Here is a 20049-nt window from a genome sequence, read left to right on the forward strand (position 1 = left end):
TTTTACGTTCTTCTCCAACACTTCTCCATCTACTTGAGGCTAAATTGATTTTATTGATAAGTGTTCATTCAGTATTGTTGTAATTGTCATTATTACAGCTTTTTTGGTCCTCCAACAATCAGTATCGGTATCGGCGTTGAAAACTCATAATCGGTCGGCCTCTATGTACATACCCCAACCAGAAGCCATGGATTACAGGCAACATCCACACTGAGCTAAAGGCTAGAGCTGCTACTTTCAGGGAGCGGGACTCTAACCTGGAAGCTTATAAGAAATCCCGCTATGCCTTCTGACAAACCATCAAACAGGCAAAGCATCAATACAGGACTAAGATCGAATCGTACTACACCAGCTCTAATGCTCGTCGGATGTGGCAGGGCTTGCAAACCATTACAGACTACAAAGGGAAGCACAGCTGAGAGCTGCCCAGTGACACGAGCCTACCAGACGAGCTAAACTACTTATATGCTTGCTTCGAGGCAAATAACACTGAAACATGCATGGAACACCAGCTCTTCTGGAAGACTGTGTGATCACGCTATCCGCAGCCGATGTGAGTAAGACCTTTAAACAGGTCAACATTCACAAGGCTGCAGGGCCAGACGGATTACCAGGATGTGTACTGCGAGCATGCGCTGACCAACTGACAAGTGTCTTCATTGACATGTTCAACCTGTCCCTGACTGAGTCTGTAATACCTACATGTTTTAAGCAGACCACCATAGTCCCTGTGCCCAAGAACACTAAAGTGACCCTCCTAAACGACTACCGACCCGTAGCACTCACGTCTGTAGCAATGAAGTGCTTCGAAAGGCTGGTCATGGTTCACATCAACACCATTATCCCAGAAACGCTAGACTCACTCCAATTTGCATAGCGCCCCAACAGATCCACAGAGGATGCAATCTCTATTGCACTCCACACTGCCCTTTCCCACCTGGACAAAAGGAACACCTATGTGAGAATGCTATTCATTGACTACAGCTCAGCGAACAACACCATAGTGCCCTCAAAGCTCATCAATAAGCTAAGGACCCTGAGACTGAGACTAAACATCCCCCTCTGCAACTGGATCCTGGACTTCCTGACAGGCCGTTCCCAGGAGGTAAGGGTAGGTAACAACATATCCGCCACGCTAATCCTCAACACGGGGGCCCTTGGGGGTGCGTGCTCAGTCTCCTCCTGTACTCCCTGTTCACTCATGACTCCACGGCCAGGCACGACTCCAACACCATCATTAAGTTTGCCTGGTGACACAATAGTGGTAGGCCTGATCACCGACAACGACGATACAGCCTATATCGGAGACCTGGCCGTGTGATGCCAGGACAACAACCTCTCCCTCAACGTGATCAAGACAAAGGAGATGATTGTAGACTGCAGGAAAAAGAGGACCGAGCACATGCCCATTCTCATCGATGGGGCTGCAGTGGAGCAGGTTGAGAGCTTTTTAAGTTGGTGTCCACATCTCCAACAAACTTACATGGTCCAAGCACACCAAGTCAGTCATGAAGAGGGCTTAACAAAACATATTCCCCATCAGGAGCCTGAAAAGATTTGGCATGGGTCCTCAGATCCTCAAAAGGTTCTACAGCTGCACCATCGATAGCATCCTGACTGGTTGCATCACTGCCTGGTATGGCAACTGCTCAGCCTCCGACCACAAGGCATTACAGAGGGTAGTGTGTACGGCCCAGTACATCACCGGGGCCAAGCTTCCTGCCATCGAGGACCTCTATTCCAGGCGGTGTCAGAGGAGGGCCTTAAAAATTGTCAAAGACTCAAGCCACCCTAGTCACAGACTGTTCTCTCTACTACCACAGGGCAAGTGGTACCGGAGCGCCTAGTCCAGGCGCAAGAGGCTTCTAAACACCTTCTAATCCCAAGCCATAAGACTCCTGAACACCTAATCAAAGGGCTACCCAGACTATTTGCATTGCCCCCCCCCCCCTTTACGCCGCTGCTTCTCTCTGTTGTTATCATCTATGCATAGTCACTTTAATAACTCTACCTACATGTACATATTACCTCAACTAACCGGTGCCCCCCACACATTGACTCTGTACTGGTACCTCCCTGTATATAGTCTCGATATTGTTATTTTACTGCTGCTCTTTAATTACTTGTTACTGTTATTTCTTATCCATATTTTTTTCAAACTGCATTGTTGGTTAGGGGCTCGTAAGTAAGCATTTCACTTTAATGTCTACAGCTGTTGTGACTAATAACATTTGATTTGATTTTGATTTGATCTTTGGAAAGTTATTCATCAAGATTGAGTGTGCCTACCAGGAACATGACAGGCTGAACGTTTGATTTATTTTTCAAAGCTATTCATGTATTGCTATTGACGTGTTCAATAATAACCAAACCAGACAGAAATTGGCCTTGCCAGTATTCATATTGTACTTATATTGAATGGCCTTTGCTTCCAGTCATTACCACCACGGGCCTGCTATAGAAAAGGATGTGAATGGTAAGAGACATCACATGTGCTATTCTCTCCAAAAACCTGTCTATGGTAAGGAGCAGTAATGTAAAATACAATTGTAAGGAAGAAAATAACTTAATCAAATACATTGTTAAAACACGCTGAAGTGTCATTTTATGGGACGATGACTCATTCCTCCTTTGTCTGTATCTTGTGTTTTGTGTTGCCCTCCAGGGAAATGTGATGAAGTGTTGGCCACACCACTCTCTCACACAGCTTTTACCAGCTCCTCAGTGTACTCTGGTGGATATGGGGCTGGATATGCAAAGCTCAACAGGAGAGGAGGTATTAACTAAAATAATTCAGAATGAAAGCGTAACATCTCAATATTTTTATCTTATGATTATTTTAAGCTGCAGTCTCATTCACTTCACTCACATATGTTTTGCCACATAGAAGCAGAGGATACTAATGGTTGCTGGTTTGATTGTTTCTCTCATCTCCAGGTGCTGGAGGCTGGTCTCCGGGGGACACTGACCGTTACCAGTGGCTGCAGGTGGACCTGGGCACCAGGAAGCAAGTCACCTTCATTGCCACACAGGGCCGGTACAGCAGCTCTGATTGGACAACCCAGTACAGACTCCTCTACAGTGATACAGGAAAGAACTGGAGACCATATCGGCAAGATGGCGACATATGGGTGAGTGTGTTAGTTGTCATTCGTGTATCAGAAATGCCTACTTAATCAACAATCATTTCTAAATGTTTGTACTTTGTTAATATAATTATAGCCTAAAGTGAGCAATAGTAATGGCGTATTTTTGTAGGCACTAACGCCATGGTTTGTTGAACAAATCCTATGGGGAAATTTTGTTGTAGGGTTATTGGATAAATGCCGAAAATAAGGTCTGGGGTGAACACAGGCTTAGGAGGTTTTATACATTTTGTTCTATGAGATAATCTTCATCAGCTGACGTCACTTTTTGTAAATCTTTAAGCATTTACTGTATGTAATAAAAAAAGCACATAAAAGGCTTCATAATTAATGAAGGTCATGTTGACTGACTGATATTACCTCATAGAACAAAACATATAATATCTCCTAAGCCTGTGTTCATCTCAGACCTTATTTTCGGGCATTTATCCCAAAACCCTATTCTTTCCCCATTCATTTTCCCCATAGCAATTGCTGAACGAACCAGAAGTAATTCATTTCCGTTTTCTTAGGATTACAAACCTTTTGGTTGTGCACCTGTTATACCCCTGAAAGGGGTAAATATATAAATAAATCACACAGAGATGTAGCTTCAGCTTCAAGTCACTTGTAATGAGTGTTTTTCATATAAAATCATGAACCATTTACATAGATAGGTACAATATATAATTTTTTACAAATGCACAAAACATTATCTTTAAATTACATAACTGTTACAATTGTTCAATAAACCAATATTGTCTCATTTATACTTTGCAATGGCTTGAATAATCCTTTATTATCGCTCTTTAAATTGATAATGAAATGCATCACGCATTCCACTATTTATTATCCGGCAGGGGCGGCAGGGTAGCCTAGTGGTTAGAGCGTTAGATAGACTAGTAACCGTAAGGTTGCAAGTTCAAACCCCCAGGCAGTTAACCCACTGTTCCTAGGCCATCATTGAAAATAAGAATTTGTTCTTAACTGACTTGCCTAGTTAAATAAAGGTTAAAAAAATAAATAATCCCCATTGATTATCCTTGTATATACTGTTCCTATATTTATTAGATTCTGTATGGATTCATTCCCATCAGCATGCAAATTCCTCCTAATAACAAAAACATGTATAACCTTGAATGAATTCATATTTAGTGCTTTAGATTACAACAACATTCACATTTTCCGAAAATGTTCCATTGTTCCCATTCATCAACCACACACACAGGAGCTGTGCTCGTCTCTCTTGGGCACGCTCTGATCACGAAGTCACCTCGTGTAAGTGAGCATCCTTCTAGCAAGCTAGCTAGAAAAACGGCTCATTTTGACGTGGTCTAAACATACAAATAACAAATGTAATGCTTTAAACATCTTTGCTGTGACTAATTAACATTCTGACATTAACAAATATATTAAATCGCATTCATACCTGAAAGGGGGAAATATAGAAATAAATCACACAGAGATGTAGCTTCGGCTTCAAGTCGCTTGTAACGAGTGTGCTGGGAAGCCCCTATAGGAATTCCTTGGTATAGCCTATCAAACTCACATCAGACAAATGAACAGCATATTATTTACTGGTCCAAATTATGATTCTGTATTATTATTTTGTTATTAAGGCACTTTTAATAATATCACACACCATCTGAAATGCTCCCCATGAACAGTAATTGGCTTCAAAATGTGGAACCTAAAGGTTATGTTTCTGTTTGCTTTCCAAGGCATTTTCAGGCAACTCCAACAGCGAGAGTGTGGTCCGCCATGATCTGCAGCATGCAATCATAACACGCTACGTCCGCATCATCCCACTTGAGTGGAGCGAGGAGGGGAGGATCGGCTTGAGAGTGGAAGTCTATGGCTGTTCTTACTGTGAGTGTACGGTACTGTACATCCATGCACATCTCACTCTACTGTACAAGAGAGAGTATATGCAAACATCCTTTAACAGAAGAACATAAAGGAATCTCTTAATTCAAAACATGAAGAAAATATGAGAATAATTAGGTGTTGGCCAATATGGGCTTAATTAATATGTAATACTGAAGGTTTTAATTATCTTGGTATCATATTTGTCAGGTGGGTGTATTAATATGCTCAGTAATGTAGATTCATTGAGTTTACATAATTACATTACTGATCTATGTGCCAACAGCGACATTCACACAGCTACAGGTTTTTGATAGAGTAGGAGATGGAGAACAGCTGTTTACCTTGGCTGGTTTCTGTTGTTACCTTATACTACAGAAAAACACGCTTTACTGATCAATTTCTTTCTTCAAAGCTTTCACCTGCCACACCACCCTTTATTGTGTCCATCCTATGCTGTATTACACACTGTAGAAACTGATAGACAGGAAAAACTGACCAGGAGAAACTTGTTTGCTCTAGTAATTGAACAGTCTAGTTCCCCCTGGCCACTTGTCCTTACTGCGAATACTGCATCCATGCCCTTAAGATTGAACAGCAAATAGATGTATCCGACTGTCAGACCGGGTAAAGAGATGAAAGCACCTTTGAAAGGAGAAAGTTGCCACAGGGTGATATCACAATGCCATGCTGCTGTCTAAAGACACGTAGGCTGGCACATCTCAACAGACAGAAAAGTATTTGAAGTAGGCTTATATACCGGGGTATTTCAATAACGCCAATACCGTTGAAGCGGTTTCTTCTAAGTATATATTTTTAATACATTTTAATATTTGTAGCAATTTTTTTAAGTAAAGAAGATTGCGTTCTTCATTTCACCTGTTACATAACTTTTCATAATGAAGCTTACCGGTAGTCCCCACTCAGGTGGTGTTTGTTTACAAGTACAGAACGATGAGAGACCGGAGCCTTGTGAGTCATTCACTCTTGTGCAGCACGCGCCAGGTAGTTACAGTATGGAGATCACAACAAACTGTTTGCCAGCTAGATATCTTATGACTATTAAGTTAATTGTCCAAAATGTGCTTTATGCTCTACAGTTGTGCATTTGGTTTGCTAATTTAGTAGCTATTAAGCTAAGTGGTTAGCCCTTGAATATGACTCTCAGTTCCATTCCATTACACATAAGAGTCATTGGACAAAGGCGTCTTCTCTTCGGGGGAGTTTTGTTAAGAGCTCAATCTGAAGATTAACACGCATCGCTTGCGGTATGGTTTAGGTAGAATAAGGACATTATCTTAAATATCAGCAAGAAATAATAAAAAAATACAAAACTAAATTGATACACACCTTGACAGGATTAGAGTTAGTGTTCTCACGCGGCCATAAGTCAATGTTACAGCGCATGTTTACGAAAATCAGACCGAAGACAAGACTGTACTAATTGCTAACTGGCGTGCTCTGAACAACTGTGTGTAAGCATAACTCGGGAAGTGTAGCTGAAGTGTAGTTTCGTCGGATGGAGGCACCCATGGCTGTATGGATATGTGCAGAACTGCTACAGTAAGTATCTTTTTTTATTTGAAGGATTCTTTCTCACTGATGAACGATAAGGCCATATGTTTCAAAAGCCAGCGATGATTGTTGAAATTTCTAAACTTTTTAAAACCGCATTGGGATTGTAGTACACATGAGCCAGTCGGAGACGAAACTAATGGCTGAACATTTTTAGGGAGAAGTCAGAATGACGCCTAGAGCTTTCGAGAGCTAACTAAGGGTTTAGCTTCTTCCAAAATCAAGCTTCACTTGGTAACAGCAGAGAATCCCCTCCTAAATCAAGAGCCTTGCTGTCTAATATTTGTTTTGTGCTTGCAGCAAACTGTAGTATTTTTTTGTTACTTGTATAACTTTATGAGCTGGGATGTCGTAATACATCAGAGACTGTATAGGTCAGAGAGTTCACAATGCACTCATTAGCATTTAGATAGCATTCTCTATGGGAGTTTATCATGTACTTGTTAGCAATGCTAATCTTCGGATTACAGAGTCAGTGGTGTTTGAAAATAGCGCCCCTTGCTTGTGTTCAGTGTCGGTATTACCGGATATCCCGATATGGCACAATGTCATACCTTCATACTGACCATCTGGATACTGCCCAAGCTTACTTTGCAGCCATGGTTATATGTATTAGAGACAGTCATTTCTCCCGCAGTTGTTCTTTTCCTCCAATTATAAAAAGAGAAATCCGTATAAGCTGCCTCACCTTTTTGACATTGCTTGTGATTGCAGTAGGTGATCTCTAAAGGACTATAGGTTCTTCTCATTAACACTCACATTACCTTTAATGTCAAAAGCCTTGACACAGGACAGTAGAGGGGATATTAAGCTCTGTAACCTTTATCACTGTTCGGTGACCTCAGGGGCGGATGTGATCAACTTCGAAGGCCAGGGTGTGATATCCTACCGCTTCAAGATGAAGAAGATGAAGATCTTGAAGGATGTCATCTCCCTGAAGTTTAAAACCACGGCCAGTAACGGTGTGCTCCTGCATGGGGAGGGACAGCAGGGAGACTATATCAGCCTGGAGCTGAAGAGATCCAAACTACTGCTCATGATCAACCTGGGTAATGGACCATTATCTGATCCTGTCTATGGGATATCTGTGTGCGTCCCAAATGGCACCCTATTCCTTATTTAGTGCTCTACTTTTGACCAGGTCCATAGTGCTCTGGTCAAAAATAGTGCAAGATATAGGGAACAGAGTGCCATATGGATGAACACCTACTGTAGTGTACTGTAGTCACTGTTAATATAGCTTCTTATGGCAATTACTTACGGCAGTTGATGAAACTTGATACAATTCCTGCATATTTGCTAATATGACTGGCCCTTATGCATTAATCATCTTCAGTTTTTATTTGATGGATTTCAGTAATAGTTGTTGTCAGAAAGATAATTATTCATCACAGTAGCCTACACAAATTAGCATTTGTAAAATGTTATCTCACTATGTCAGACTGTTGTTTATAGGAAAAATGTCGCCTTAAGCATTTTCTTGAATTCAATCTGTTTATGTCTTGTAAACTTCAGGCAGCAATCAGTATGGTTCCATCCTCGGGCACACCTCCGTGACAAGCGGAAGTTTATTGGATGATGACCATTGGCACTCCGTAATTATCGAGCGTTACCGACGGAATGTCAACTTTACCCTGGATCGCCACACGCAGCACTTCCGCACCAACGGGGAATTTGATCATCTTGACCTGGACTATGAGGTAGGCCACAGTTTTATTGTGTATTGTCTTAGTGGTTACTCTTTTTGCTTCCTTCCCTATCAGGGTTGGGGTGAATTCCATAAAAATGTCATTTCAGGAAATACACTGAAATTAAAAAATGTCTTCAATGCTTTTCAATTAGGAAAATATGAAATTTAAATTTGATTTACTTTCTAAATTAACAGGAATTTTAATGACTCCAATCCTATATAGTTTGTATATTGTCTTGGTTAATTTCTCCATCCATTCCTATAAAATTGTATTGTATATTGTCATTGGTGCGTTTCTACAACCCTCCCAATAAAGTTGTATTGTATATTGTTCTGGTTCATTTCCTCACATACCTCCCTATCTCTACGAGGAGAGGGGATATGAGAGATTATTTAATTAGATCCTTTGGCTCCTGTGAGTCAGGTTACTCAGAGGTCTGTGTGAAGATGTGTTAGTTCACAGATGCCAAATCGGAGCAAGCTCTCTCTGTACTGCGGCTCCCCTGTGTGTACAAAGCTCAGCTTTTAGGTTTGTCTGTGTAATTATCGGTGTGCGATACCGAAGGAAATTACTTTGGCTCCGCAGGGAAAGAGAAGTAAAAAAACACAACACCATACATACATTCATTATAAAGTGGAGATTAATGCAATCAGGCACAAGCGAAAACCAATATACTCTCTGAAGGGATGTATGCTGCTGTATTGATTTGATTCAAAGCGACAAATTGCTCTGAGGTGTGGCTCCTGCTGCAGAGCCTCTTCAAATAATACTTGACCCCTTTTCTTTTTCTCCTTCTGTGTCCTCAGATCAGTTTTGGAGGCATGCCCTTCTCTGCCAAGCCCAGCTCGGGAGGCAGGGAGAACTTTGTTGGCTGCATGGAGGGCATCACCTACAACGGAGATAACATTACCAACCTGGTCAAGAGGAAGAAAATTGATACTTCAAGTTTTGTAAGAATCTTTCTCTGACATGTTTTGTACATCTGAGTAGCATCTTTTCTAGGTGGTTTGTGATTCCCTGGTATGCCTGGAAAACATAAACGGTAAGAACAGCCATGTATTTGTGATTACTTACTTGGAAAGTCCAGTGTTGCAACACCTCACTTCAATATAATGATCCTTTTTCACTGAGGCACTACAATAAAACAGTATAGTGCATCTCAGTACACTCACTGTAGCATAAATCAGAAGAGAAGATACTCTTACCTTGTGGTGATTATGACAGAAAACAAATTAATTTCTTAAAGTCATCCTATATGGAAACATTTTAAAAGTATTTTTAGCTAAATATTTTAGGATACATGTGAAATATTTTAAATTGGCCAAATAATGTATAAAAACATTTTCATTCATACATTTTAAATAAATTACAACATATATTATGGAATGTATTTAAAGGCCTAGTGCAGTCAAAAATGTTTTGTATATATTTCAATACTATGAGGTCAGAATAATATTGTGAAAATGTGACCGACCGGCTCGTTTCGGTCTTATGTAGCAAAATTTGAAATTATGTTTTTTACATTGGATAAAAGTAGAGACTCCAAGTTAGAAAATTGTATATCATACACCACAGTTGAAGAACAATGGGAAAGTAATTCTGCTTTGAAAGTTGATAAACTTGTAACCTCACTTTTGAGAAAATGGCCATTGAATTTTTTGGTAAACCACTTCTTTCTCTACACCCATTCAGCATCGTTCACACCCTCTTAAGTCTTAGCCCCACCAATCTCTTTAAGGATTCACATGTGAACAACCAAAGATTTCAAGACTAAAGGCTGGTTTATTTTTTTATTTTTTCACCTTTATTTAACCAGTTAGGCTAGTTGAGAACAAGTTCTCATTTACAACTGCGACCTGGCCAAGATAAAGCAAAGCAGTGCGACACAAACAACAACACAGAGTTGTTACACATGGAATTAACAAACATACAGTAGAACAAGTCTATATACAATGTGTGTAAATGAGGTAGGACAAGTGAGGTAAGGTAATAAATAGGCCATAGTGGTGAATTAATTACAATATAGCAATTCAACACTGGAGTGATGGATGTGCAGAAGATGAGTGTGCAAGTAGAGATACTGGGGTGCAAAGGAGCAAAATAAATAACAGAATAGGGATCAGGTAGTTGGATGGGCTATTTACAGATTGGCTATGTACAGGTGCAGTGATCTGTGAGCTGCTCTGACAGCTGGTGCTTAAAGCTAGTGAGGGAGATGTGAGTCTCCAGCTACAGTGATTTTTGCAGTTCGTTCCAGTCATTGGCAGCAGAGAACTGGAAGGAAAGGCGGCCAAAGGAGGAATTGGCTTTGGGGGTGACCAGTGAAATATACCTGCTGGAGCGCATGCTACGGGTGCTGCTATGGTGACCAGTGAGCTGAGATAATGCGAGGCTTTACCTAGCAAAGACTTATAGATGACCTGGAGCCAGTGGGTTTGGCGAAGAATATGAAGCGAGGGCCAGCCAACGAGAGCATACAGGTCGCAGTGGTGGGTAGTATATAGGGCTTTGGTGACAACGGATGGCACTGATAGACTGCATCCAATTTGCTGAGTAGAGTGTTTGGCTATTTTGTATATTACATCGCCGAAGTCAAGGATCCGCAGGATAGTCAGTTTTACGAGGGTATGTTTGGCAGCATAAGTGAAGGATGCTTTGTTGCGAAATAGGAAGCCGATTCTAGATTTAATTTTGGATTGGAGATGCTTAATAGGGCAGGCGTTCCACTAGCGGAACCCCTCAACAACATTCCGCTGAAAAGGCAGTACGCGAAATTCAAAAATATTTTTTTAAATATGTAACTTTCACACATTAACAAGTACAATACAGCAAATGAAAGATAAACATCTTGTTAATCTTCTGTTAATCTTGTCCGATTTCAAACATGCTTTACAGCGAAAGCACAACATATGATTTAGGTCATAGCCAAGTCAAAAAAACAGTAATTTTTCCAGCGAAAGAGAGGAGTCACAAAAAGCAGAAATATGGATAAAATGTATCACTAACCTTTGATGATCTTCATCAGATGACACTCATAGGACATCATGTTACACAATACATGTATGTTTTGTTCGATAATGTGCATATTTATATCCAAAAATCTCAGTTTACATTGGTGTGTTACGTGCAGTAATGTTTTGATTCCAAAACATCCAGTGATTTTGCAGAAATACTCATAAACATTGATAAAAGATACAACTGTTATTCACAGAATTAAAGATAGACTTCTCCTTAATGCAACCACTGTGTCAGATTTCAAAAAAACTTTACGGAAAAAACCCAAAACAGCCAGAGGAATATCCACAATTTTGGAGTCAACAGAAGCTGGAAATAACACCATAAATATTCACTTACCTTTGATTATCTTCATCAGAAGGCACTCCCAGGAATCACAGTTCGACAATAAATGACTGATTTGTTCCATGAAGTCCATTTATGTCCAAATAGCCACTTAGCGTGTTCAGCCCAGTAATCCATCTTCATGAGGCGCAGGCACTTCGTCCAGACAAAAACTCAGTTCCGTTACAGTCCTTTAGAAACATGTCAAACGATGTATGGAATCAATCTTTATGATGTTTTTAACATAAAACATCAATAATGTTCCAACCGGAGAATTCCTATGTCTGAAGAAAAGCTCTGGAACGAGAGGTAACTCTGTCGGGAGCGCGCGTCACAAGACTGAGATACTCTGCCAGACCACTGACTCAGAGGTTTCATGAGCCCCTCCTTTATAGTAGAATCATCATTCAAGTTTCTAAAGACTGTTGACATCTAGTGGAAGCTGTAGGAAGTGCAACTTTATCCATATCTCAATGTGTATTCGGTTGGCCAAGCTTTGAAAAACTACAAACCTTAAATCCAACCAGGATGTGGGACATCTTTCTCAGGTTATCGCCTGCCATATGAGTTCTGTTATACTCGCAGACATCATTCAAACAGTTTTAGAAACTTCAGTGTTTTCTATCCAATACTACTAATAATATGCATATATTAGCATCTGGGACAGAGTAGGAGGACGTTCACTCTGGGCACGCTATTCATCCAAAAGTGAAAATGCTGCCCCCTATCCCAAGAGTTTTAATGTGAGTCTGCAAGGAGAGTTTACAGTCTAACCAGACACCTAGGTATTTGTAGTTGTCCACATATTCTAAGTCTATGGCATTGAAGCTCATATGGAGGTTAGATAACACGGTGTCCAAAGAAGGCCCAGAAGTATACAGAATGGTGTCGTCTGCGTAGAGGTGGATCAGAGAATCACCAGCAGCAAGTGTGACATCATTGATGTATACAGAGAAAAGAGTCGGCCTGAGGATTGAACCCTGTGGCTCCCCCAAAGAGACTGCCAGAGGTCTGGACAACAGGCCCTCCGATTTGGTAATAATAATCAATAATTTTGCTCTTTTATTTAGCCATCTTACATATAAAATTGAAAATTGTGAATAACTCACCACATGTTAATGAGAAGGGTGTGCTTGAAAGGATGTACATAACTCTGCAATGTTGGGTTGTATTGGAGAGTCTCAGTCTTAAATCATTTTCCACGCATCATTGTCCACGCACAGTCTGCTAGTGAGGCCTAGAATTCACTCTTACATAGGTACGTGGTTACAAAGGGCATCAGTGTCTTAACAGCGCGATTTTCCAAGGCAGGATACTCTGAGCGCAGCCCAAACCAGAAATCTGTCAGTGGCTTCTGATTTAAATTACATTTTCACAGAACCGCTTGTTGCAATTTCAGTGAGGCTCTCTTGTTCAGATATTGGTAAGTGGGCTGGAGGCAGGGCATGAAAGGGATAACGAATTCAGTTGTTTGTGTCATCCGTTTCGGGAAGGTACCTGCGTAATTGCGCACCCAACTATCTCCGGTGCTTCGCTATATCACATTTGACATTGTTTGTAAACTTGAGTTCATTTGCACACAAAAAATCATACAATGATGGAAAGACCTGTGTGTTGTCTTTCTCCAACTTCTTAATCATAGCCTCAATTTTGTCCACCACATTGAATATAGTTACGTAGAGTCCGTGTAATCCTAGATTCAGATCATTCAGGTGAGAAAAAACATCACCCAGATAGGCCAGTCATGTGAGAAACTTGTCATCATGCAAGCGGTCAGACAAGTGAAAATGATGGTCAGTAAAGAAAACTTTAAGCTCGTCTCTCAATTCAAGGAAACGTGTCAATATTTTGCCCCTTGATAAACAGCGCATGATGTGAAAGCGTTACATGGTCGCTGCCCATATCATTGCATAGTGCAAAAAATACACGAGAGTTCAGGGGCCTTGCTTTAACAAAGTTAACCATTTTCACTGTAGTGTCCAAAACATCTTTCAAGCTGTCAGGCATTCCCTTGGCAGCAAGAGCCTCTTGGTGGATGCTGCAGTGTACCCAAGTGGTGTCGGGAGCAACTGTTTGCACGCACGTTACCACTCCACTATGTCTCCTTGTCATGGCTTTTGCGCCATCAGTACAGATACCAACATGAGCAAATGCTACGTTTGGCTACATACGGACCGTTAGTGGAATTCCCGTTAGAGAGTAACGGTTAATAGGATTGGATGTTAATTATTTGACTAGGCTACCTGTATTTGACATTGTGTTGTTATTTTGCTGAACACTAGATGGATTAATTTTATTTTGGGCAGTGAAACGAGGCTACTCAGGCGAGAAAAAAACTTCACCCAAATGTATAGCCCTGTTGGAAATATAATTTGACTGTTTGGAAATGTGAAGAAATATATATTTTTATTGTCAATAAAAAAACATGTGAATCCCATTTTTATTTGGCGTACCCCCGATGGCATTGCGTCGTGTGAATACCTGGTCTACCGAATCAAAAGCTTTGGCCAAGTCAATAAAAATAGCAGCACAACATTGCTTAGAATCAAGGGGAATGGTGACCTCATTTAGGACCTTTTTAAGGTTGCAGTGACACATACATAACCTGAGCAGAAACAATATTGCATACCAGAGAGAACTGTAGACGTCAATCAACTGACTGGCTTTCTTGATAAGTGTTTTCCAACACTTCTGATAAACAGGGCAAAATAGATATTTGCCTATAACAGTTAGGATCCGCTTAATCTCCCCTTAAATAAAGGACGCACCATGGCTGCCTTCCAAGCAATGGGAACCTCCCCAGAGAGGAGAGACAGGCTTGGCGGTGATTGGGGCATCGTGAACACTCTATTGAAATGGTTGCTTGCATATTGGAGTCTTTCGTTTAGACATGTAGCTAGCTAAACAGTGAACCATAATCCCAACTCATAACGTTACTACCCTGCATGAATCTGAAGGTAACTAACCAACCAGGTTCAATGTTAACTAGCAATGAAAATGGCTCTGAGATACAAATAATATTACTACACACATCATACACACAACATTAGCTATCGAGACTGCCAGCTAAAGTTAGCTAGCTACCTAACAGTACGCTTTAACTTTAAATGAAAATGACTTTCTGACAATTAGAAACTTGTAATTTCTGAAAATGTAGCTAGCTAGACTATCTTACCCATGTACATGGATAGACGCTTCTTCCTCTCTGTCACGGATGCCATGGTTGCCCTTAGTTTGAAGATGTAATCTGGAGACAGGTGTTCTATACAACAGCTTTCTGTGTGTTCTTTTTTTGACTGCCTCTGCATATTTGCAATCAAACGGCAGAATTTTCTCTATCTCCCTAGCTATCATACTCTAATTCCACAGGGCATTTCACTAATTTCAAAACTCTGTCTTCCAGAAAGTGGAGAGCAACACTTTTGCAATCCTACTATGTGATATCTTTAAAAAAAGCACCGTTTACCGAATTACCTACACATACTGGCCAGCTCATGTTATAGACAGAAGCGTGCTACATGGCAGACCAATCCGAACTCATCTCTCGGCATGTCCCATTATAGACAATCATGGCTTAGCCTTTGTTATTTTGTTGCTTTCACAAAGTTATTTCGGGAAGATTGTTATTCATTTAGTGTGATTAGTTTACTTAGTCATTTTAAGGTCAAGCCTGTTACTCAAACTAAACTCTTTAATATGGTGAAACTATTCCTTTTAAAATATTTATTTGAAAAGAAATATTGAACATCTACAGTAATAGTCAAATGATAGTCTTTTTGGCCATTTTCTGGTGTTTTGTGGTAAAAATCTGAATGGGTCGAGCATAACACGTCAACCCATAGATAAAAAATGTCTTGCCTGTCTAACTATGTTTTTGTGGTAAATCTTGCATTAATTTGCCCCTCCTTGTTGCATACAACAAGCTTCCATGGGGATTCATGGCTGATTTAACTAGTAATTACCAGTTGGAGGGCTTTTCAAGTGGATTTTTCCCTTATGTGGTAAATTCCCACTTCCCACTTGGTTACGAATGCACCATAACACCGGTAAACCATCCACTGTAGAGCCATATAATACCACTCATTGGAAGCGCAAAATCTAGACCTACACTTTGACATATTGTGTTTTTGTTTAAATCGATAACAAACTCAAATAAAACATTATTAGAAAAGCCTCTTGAGATGGGACATGTCTTTTATTAAGTTGGACATGTGCGCTTTATGACAGAATGTTAAAATTGTGAAATCAAAAGGTTTTTAAAAAATCACTGGTTAAGTTTTGGCTTTGTGGCCCCCAAAAAAATTCTCCATTGATCAATACATAATTTAAGAAGCCGAATTAGGAACCACTTTGGCCACCCTATAGACTAGATGTCATAGCCATGCATTTCTGGAATATTGTCAGGCATGCAAATGAGCAAAGATGCAAATGTATGCACATGCATCTCTGGAATACATTTAAAGCATTCAATTCATTTTAGCAAAGATGCAAAAATATTTATTACGTGTCGTTTTCTTTTTGTTTGGGAAATGTTGAATAAAAAAGTATTCCATGCAATGGGATCGAACCCACTAAATGTGTCAAGCTTCAGAAGTCCTCAACGTTTAGCACAGGACAATTACTGCTCAGTTGTCAATGGTATGTGATGGTGTGTGAGCCATTACTGTGCTGAAGTATGGATCCAACCATTTTTATTGATTTCACTTCTTATGTGCCTCTTAGCTTGTTTTGTTTTCCTGTGAGCATGTTCCTTGGTGTTGCATTGCATGCTTTGTGTTCAGCACAAGTAGAGGGAGAAAGGTCAGCTTTGATAAGAGAAGCCAAAATAGTTTTTTGTCAAGTGCTGCTGTATGATGAGTGATTTTCTGTGTCGCTCTGAAATAATGCAGGCGCTTGCATTTTCCCATGCATTAAACCGCAAAATGTACATTTAAAAAGCACCTTAGGTTTTCTGATGCGCCTCTTATGGAAAATATATGCAAACTATGTTTATATGGTTGTGCCAATGTCTTGAGCTTAAATCAACAGGGAAAATCTGCCCTAATTTATAGACCTGTTTGCTATCTAAAAAGCACCTAAAAAATTGTATATATGCTAAATATATCCTAGCTTTGTTTATACGTTGTGTGAATAACATTTTTGTTGTTGTTGCTAAAGTCAAGAAGGAAAAGCTGCCCTAACTTGTAGACCCATGTACTATTATACTTACTATCCACCTTACAGAGGAACCTGACGTTCTCCTGCAGTGAGACACACTCCTTCCCCTTGTTCTTCAACGCCACCAGCTTCCTGCGTCTTCCGGGGCTGTCGGACAGTGACACCCTGTCGGTCAGCCTGTCCTTCCGAACATGGAACCCCAGCGGTCTGCTCCTCTACACGGCCCTGGCCGACGGTGTGGTGGAGGTGGGCCTCACCGAGGGGAAGGTCACTGTCTACATCAACGTTACCCAGAAGAAGAACATGCGCATAGACATCTCCTCAGGTAAGGTCTAGTTCCGGGCTCTCCAACCCTGTTCCTGTCGGTTTTCAATTCAATCCCAGGTGCACTAGATTAGGGTATGAACAAAAACCTACAGGACTGTAGATCTCCAGGAACAGGGTTGGAAAGCCCTGGTCCCGTTAGTACTGCCATGCTGGCTAATGCACTACAGTAGACCTGTTAATTTAGTCTGAAGACCTTCCTCTCCCTTGAAAGCATTAATTGCTTCTCTCTATCGATCTGGGGAGGCCCTCCCCAGGAGGGTCTTCTGTAGCTGAATCTCTGTCTGTTAGGCCCTGTCTGTTAGGCCCTGTCTGTTGGGCCCTGTCTGTTAGGCCCTGTCTGTTAGGCCCTGTCTGTTGGGTCCTGTCTGTTAGGCCCTGTCTGTTAGGCCCTGTCTGTTAGGCCCTGTCTGTTAGGCCCTGTCTGTTGGGCCCTGTCTGTTGGGCCCTGTCTGTTGGGCCCTGTCTGTTAGGCCCTGTCTGTTAGGCCCTGTCTGTTGGGCCCTGTCTGTTGGGCCCTGTCTGTTGGGCCCTGTCTGTTGGGCCCTGTCTGTTGGGCCCTGTCTGTTGGGCCCTGTCTGTTGGGCCCTGTCTGTTGGGCCCTGTCTGTTGGGCCCTGTCTGTTGGGCCCTGTCTGTTAGGCCCTGTCTGTTAGGCCCTGTCTGTTGGGCCCTGTCTGTTAGGCCCTGTCTGTTAGGCCCTGTCTGTTGGGTCCTGTCTGTTAGGCCCTGTCTGTTAGGCCCTGTCTGTTAGGCCCTGTCTGTTAGGCCCTGTCTGTTAGGCCCTGTCTGTTGGGCCCTGTCTGTTGGGCCCTGTCTGTTAGGCCCTGTCTGTTAGGCCCTGTCTGTTGGGCCCTGTCTGTTGGGCCCTGTCTGTTGGGCCCTGTCTGTTGGGCCCTGTCTGTTGGGCCCTGTCTGTTGGGCCCTGTCTGTTGGGCCCTGTCTGTTGGGCCCTGTCTGTTGGGCCCTGTCTGTTGGGCCCGTCTGTTGGGCCCTGTCTGTTGGGCCCTGTCTGTTGGGCCCTGTCTGTTGGGCCCTGTCTGTTGGGCCCTGTCTGTTGGGCCCTGTCTGTTAGGCCCTGTCTGTTGGGCCCTGTCTGTTAGGCCCTGTCTGTTAGGCCCTGTCTGTTAGGCCCTGTCTGTTAGGCCCTGTCTGTTAGGCCCTGTCTGTTGGGCCCTGTCTGTTGGGCCCTGTCTGTTGGGCCCTGTCTGTTGGGCCCTGTCTGTTGGGCCCTGTCTGTTGGGCCCTGTCTGTTGGGCCCTGTCTGTTGGGCCCTGTCTGTTGGGCCCTGTCTGTTGGGCCCTGTCTGTTGGGCCCTGTCTGTTGGGCCCTGTCTGTTGGGCCCTGTCTGTTAGGCCCTGTCTGTTGGGCCCTGTCTGTTGGGCCCTGTCTGTTAGGCCCTGTCTGTTGGGCCCTGTCTGTTAGGCCCTGTCTGTTGGGCCCTGTCTGTTAGGCCCTGTCTGTTAGGCCCTGTCTGTTAGGCCCTGTCTGTTAGGCCCTGTCTGTTAGGCCCTGTCTGTTAGGCCCTGTCTGTTAGGCCCTGTCTGTTAGGCCCTGTCTGTTAGGCCCTGTCTGTTAGGCCCTGTCTGTTAGGCCCTGTCTGTTAGGCCCTGTCTGTTAGGCCCTGTCTGTTAGGCCCTGTCTGTTAGGCCCTGTCTGTTGGGCCCTGTCTGTTGGGCCCTGTCTGTTGGGCCCTGTCTGTTAGGCCCTGTCTGTTGGGCCCTGTCTGTTGGGCCCTGTCTGTTGGGCCCTGTCTGTTGGGCCCTGTCTGTTGGGCCCTGTCTGTTAGGCCCTGTCTGTTAGGCCCTGTCTCTTAGGCCCTGTATATATTTGTATTTTTGTCTTTAATATTACAGATAGATTGAAGGTTCTGTAAATTTCATTGCTTGCATAATTTATTTTCTCTATACATTTTTCCTCCTCCCCTACCATCATCTACCCTAATTGGAGTAAACTAACAGACAACAATATTTCTACTGCTACTTACAGCTATTTTGCTCACATCTACGATACCTGTAGTTCAATAATTATACATATATTCCTAATTTCCTTTTTCTTGAAGTACTTTATTTTCACGCACAGTGGGCAATGGCCAGGTCGCAGTTGTAAATGAGGACTTGTTCTCAACTAGCCTACCTGGTTAAATAAAGGTGAAATAAATAATTTAAAAAAAATTTTACTTTAATTTTAACTCCAACCCTTTGATGTCCACAAATTAAACCATCTTTCCAGTATAATGCCATTTTGCTATTTACTTTTGCAATACAACTCTCCATTTTACTATGATGTCTTACAAGGCTCCTGAACCTTCCTATATGTAACATTTCTACCGATATTGCCCTAAAAATAAATACTTTACCCTAGAGTATAATGATATTTCCCATTGACTGATTGTGGTGTTTCGGATTCCCGAACAATACGGTTTGCAGGTCCATCGGAACCCTGATATTATGACATAACAACCATTCCTGGACCAGACTCCAAAAGCGAGACACCAATGGAGAGTACCAGAAAATATGTTCTAATGATTCTGTTTCCTCGTGTCTGAACAAAGCTGACTGTTCAATGCCCCATATATTGAGCAGTATTTTTGTATGTGCCTGCCAATTTTTGTTTTACAGTGCCTTCAGAAAGTATTAACACTCCTTGACTCTTTCCACATTTTGTTGTTTTACAGGCTGAATTAAAATGGATTTAATTGAGATTTGTTGTCACTGGCCTACACACAACACCCCATAATGTCAAAGTGGAATTATGTTTTTAGAATGTTTAATTATTCTTCAGGCAATAAGTATTCAACCCCTTTGTTATGGCAAGCCTCAATAATTTCAGGAGTAAACAGTTGCTTACCAAGTCACATAATACGTATGTGTTTAACTTTATTTTTGAATGACTACCTAATTTCTGTACCCCACACATACAATTAACTGTAAGGACCCTCAGTCGAGTAGTGAATTTCAAACACAGATTCAA

At 41.8% G+C, this 20049-nt stretch overlaps 1 protein-coding gene across 1 annotated transcript in view; it reads left to right on the top strand.

Moving 5' to 3' along the window:
- The window catches only part of LOC110530370 (contactin-associated protein-like 2), a 79018-nt gene that overhangs the window by 25880 nt on the left and 33089 nt on the right, over nt 1-20049 (top strand). The window contains exons 2-8 of the mRNA XM_021613365.3: nt 2666-2776; nt 2938-3131; nt 4847-4994; nt 7412-7615; nt 8082-8266; nt 9064-9207; nt 16820-17078. Of these exons, the coding sequence (XP_021469040.1) occupies nt 2666-2776; nt 2938-3131; nt 4847-4994; nt 7412-7615; nt 8082-8266; nt 9064-9207; nt 16820-17078 (1245 nt within the window). The remainder of the gene's footprint in view (nt 1-2665; nt 2777-2937; nt 3132-4846; nt 4995-7411; nt 7616-8081; nt 8267-9063; nt 9208-16819; nt 17079-20049) is intronic.

Source organism: Oncorhynchus mykiss, chromosome 8 (assembly GCF_057628025.1).
Source record: "Oncorhynchus mykiss isolate SJ-2025 chromosome 8, ASM5762802v1, whole genome shotgun sequence".
Taxonomy (NCBI): Eukaryota; Metazoa; Chordata; class Actinopteri; order Salmoniformes; family Salmonidae; genus Oncorhynchus; species Oncorhynchus mykiss.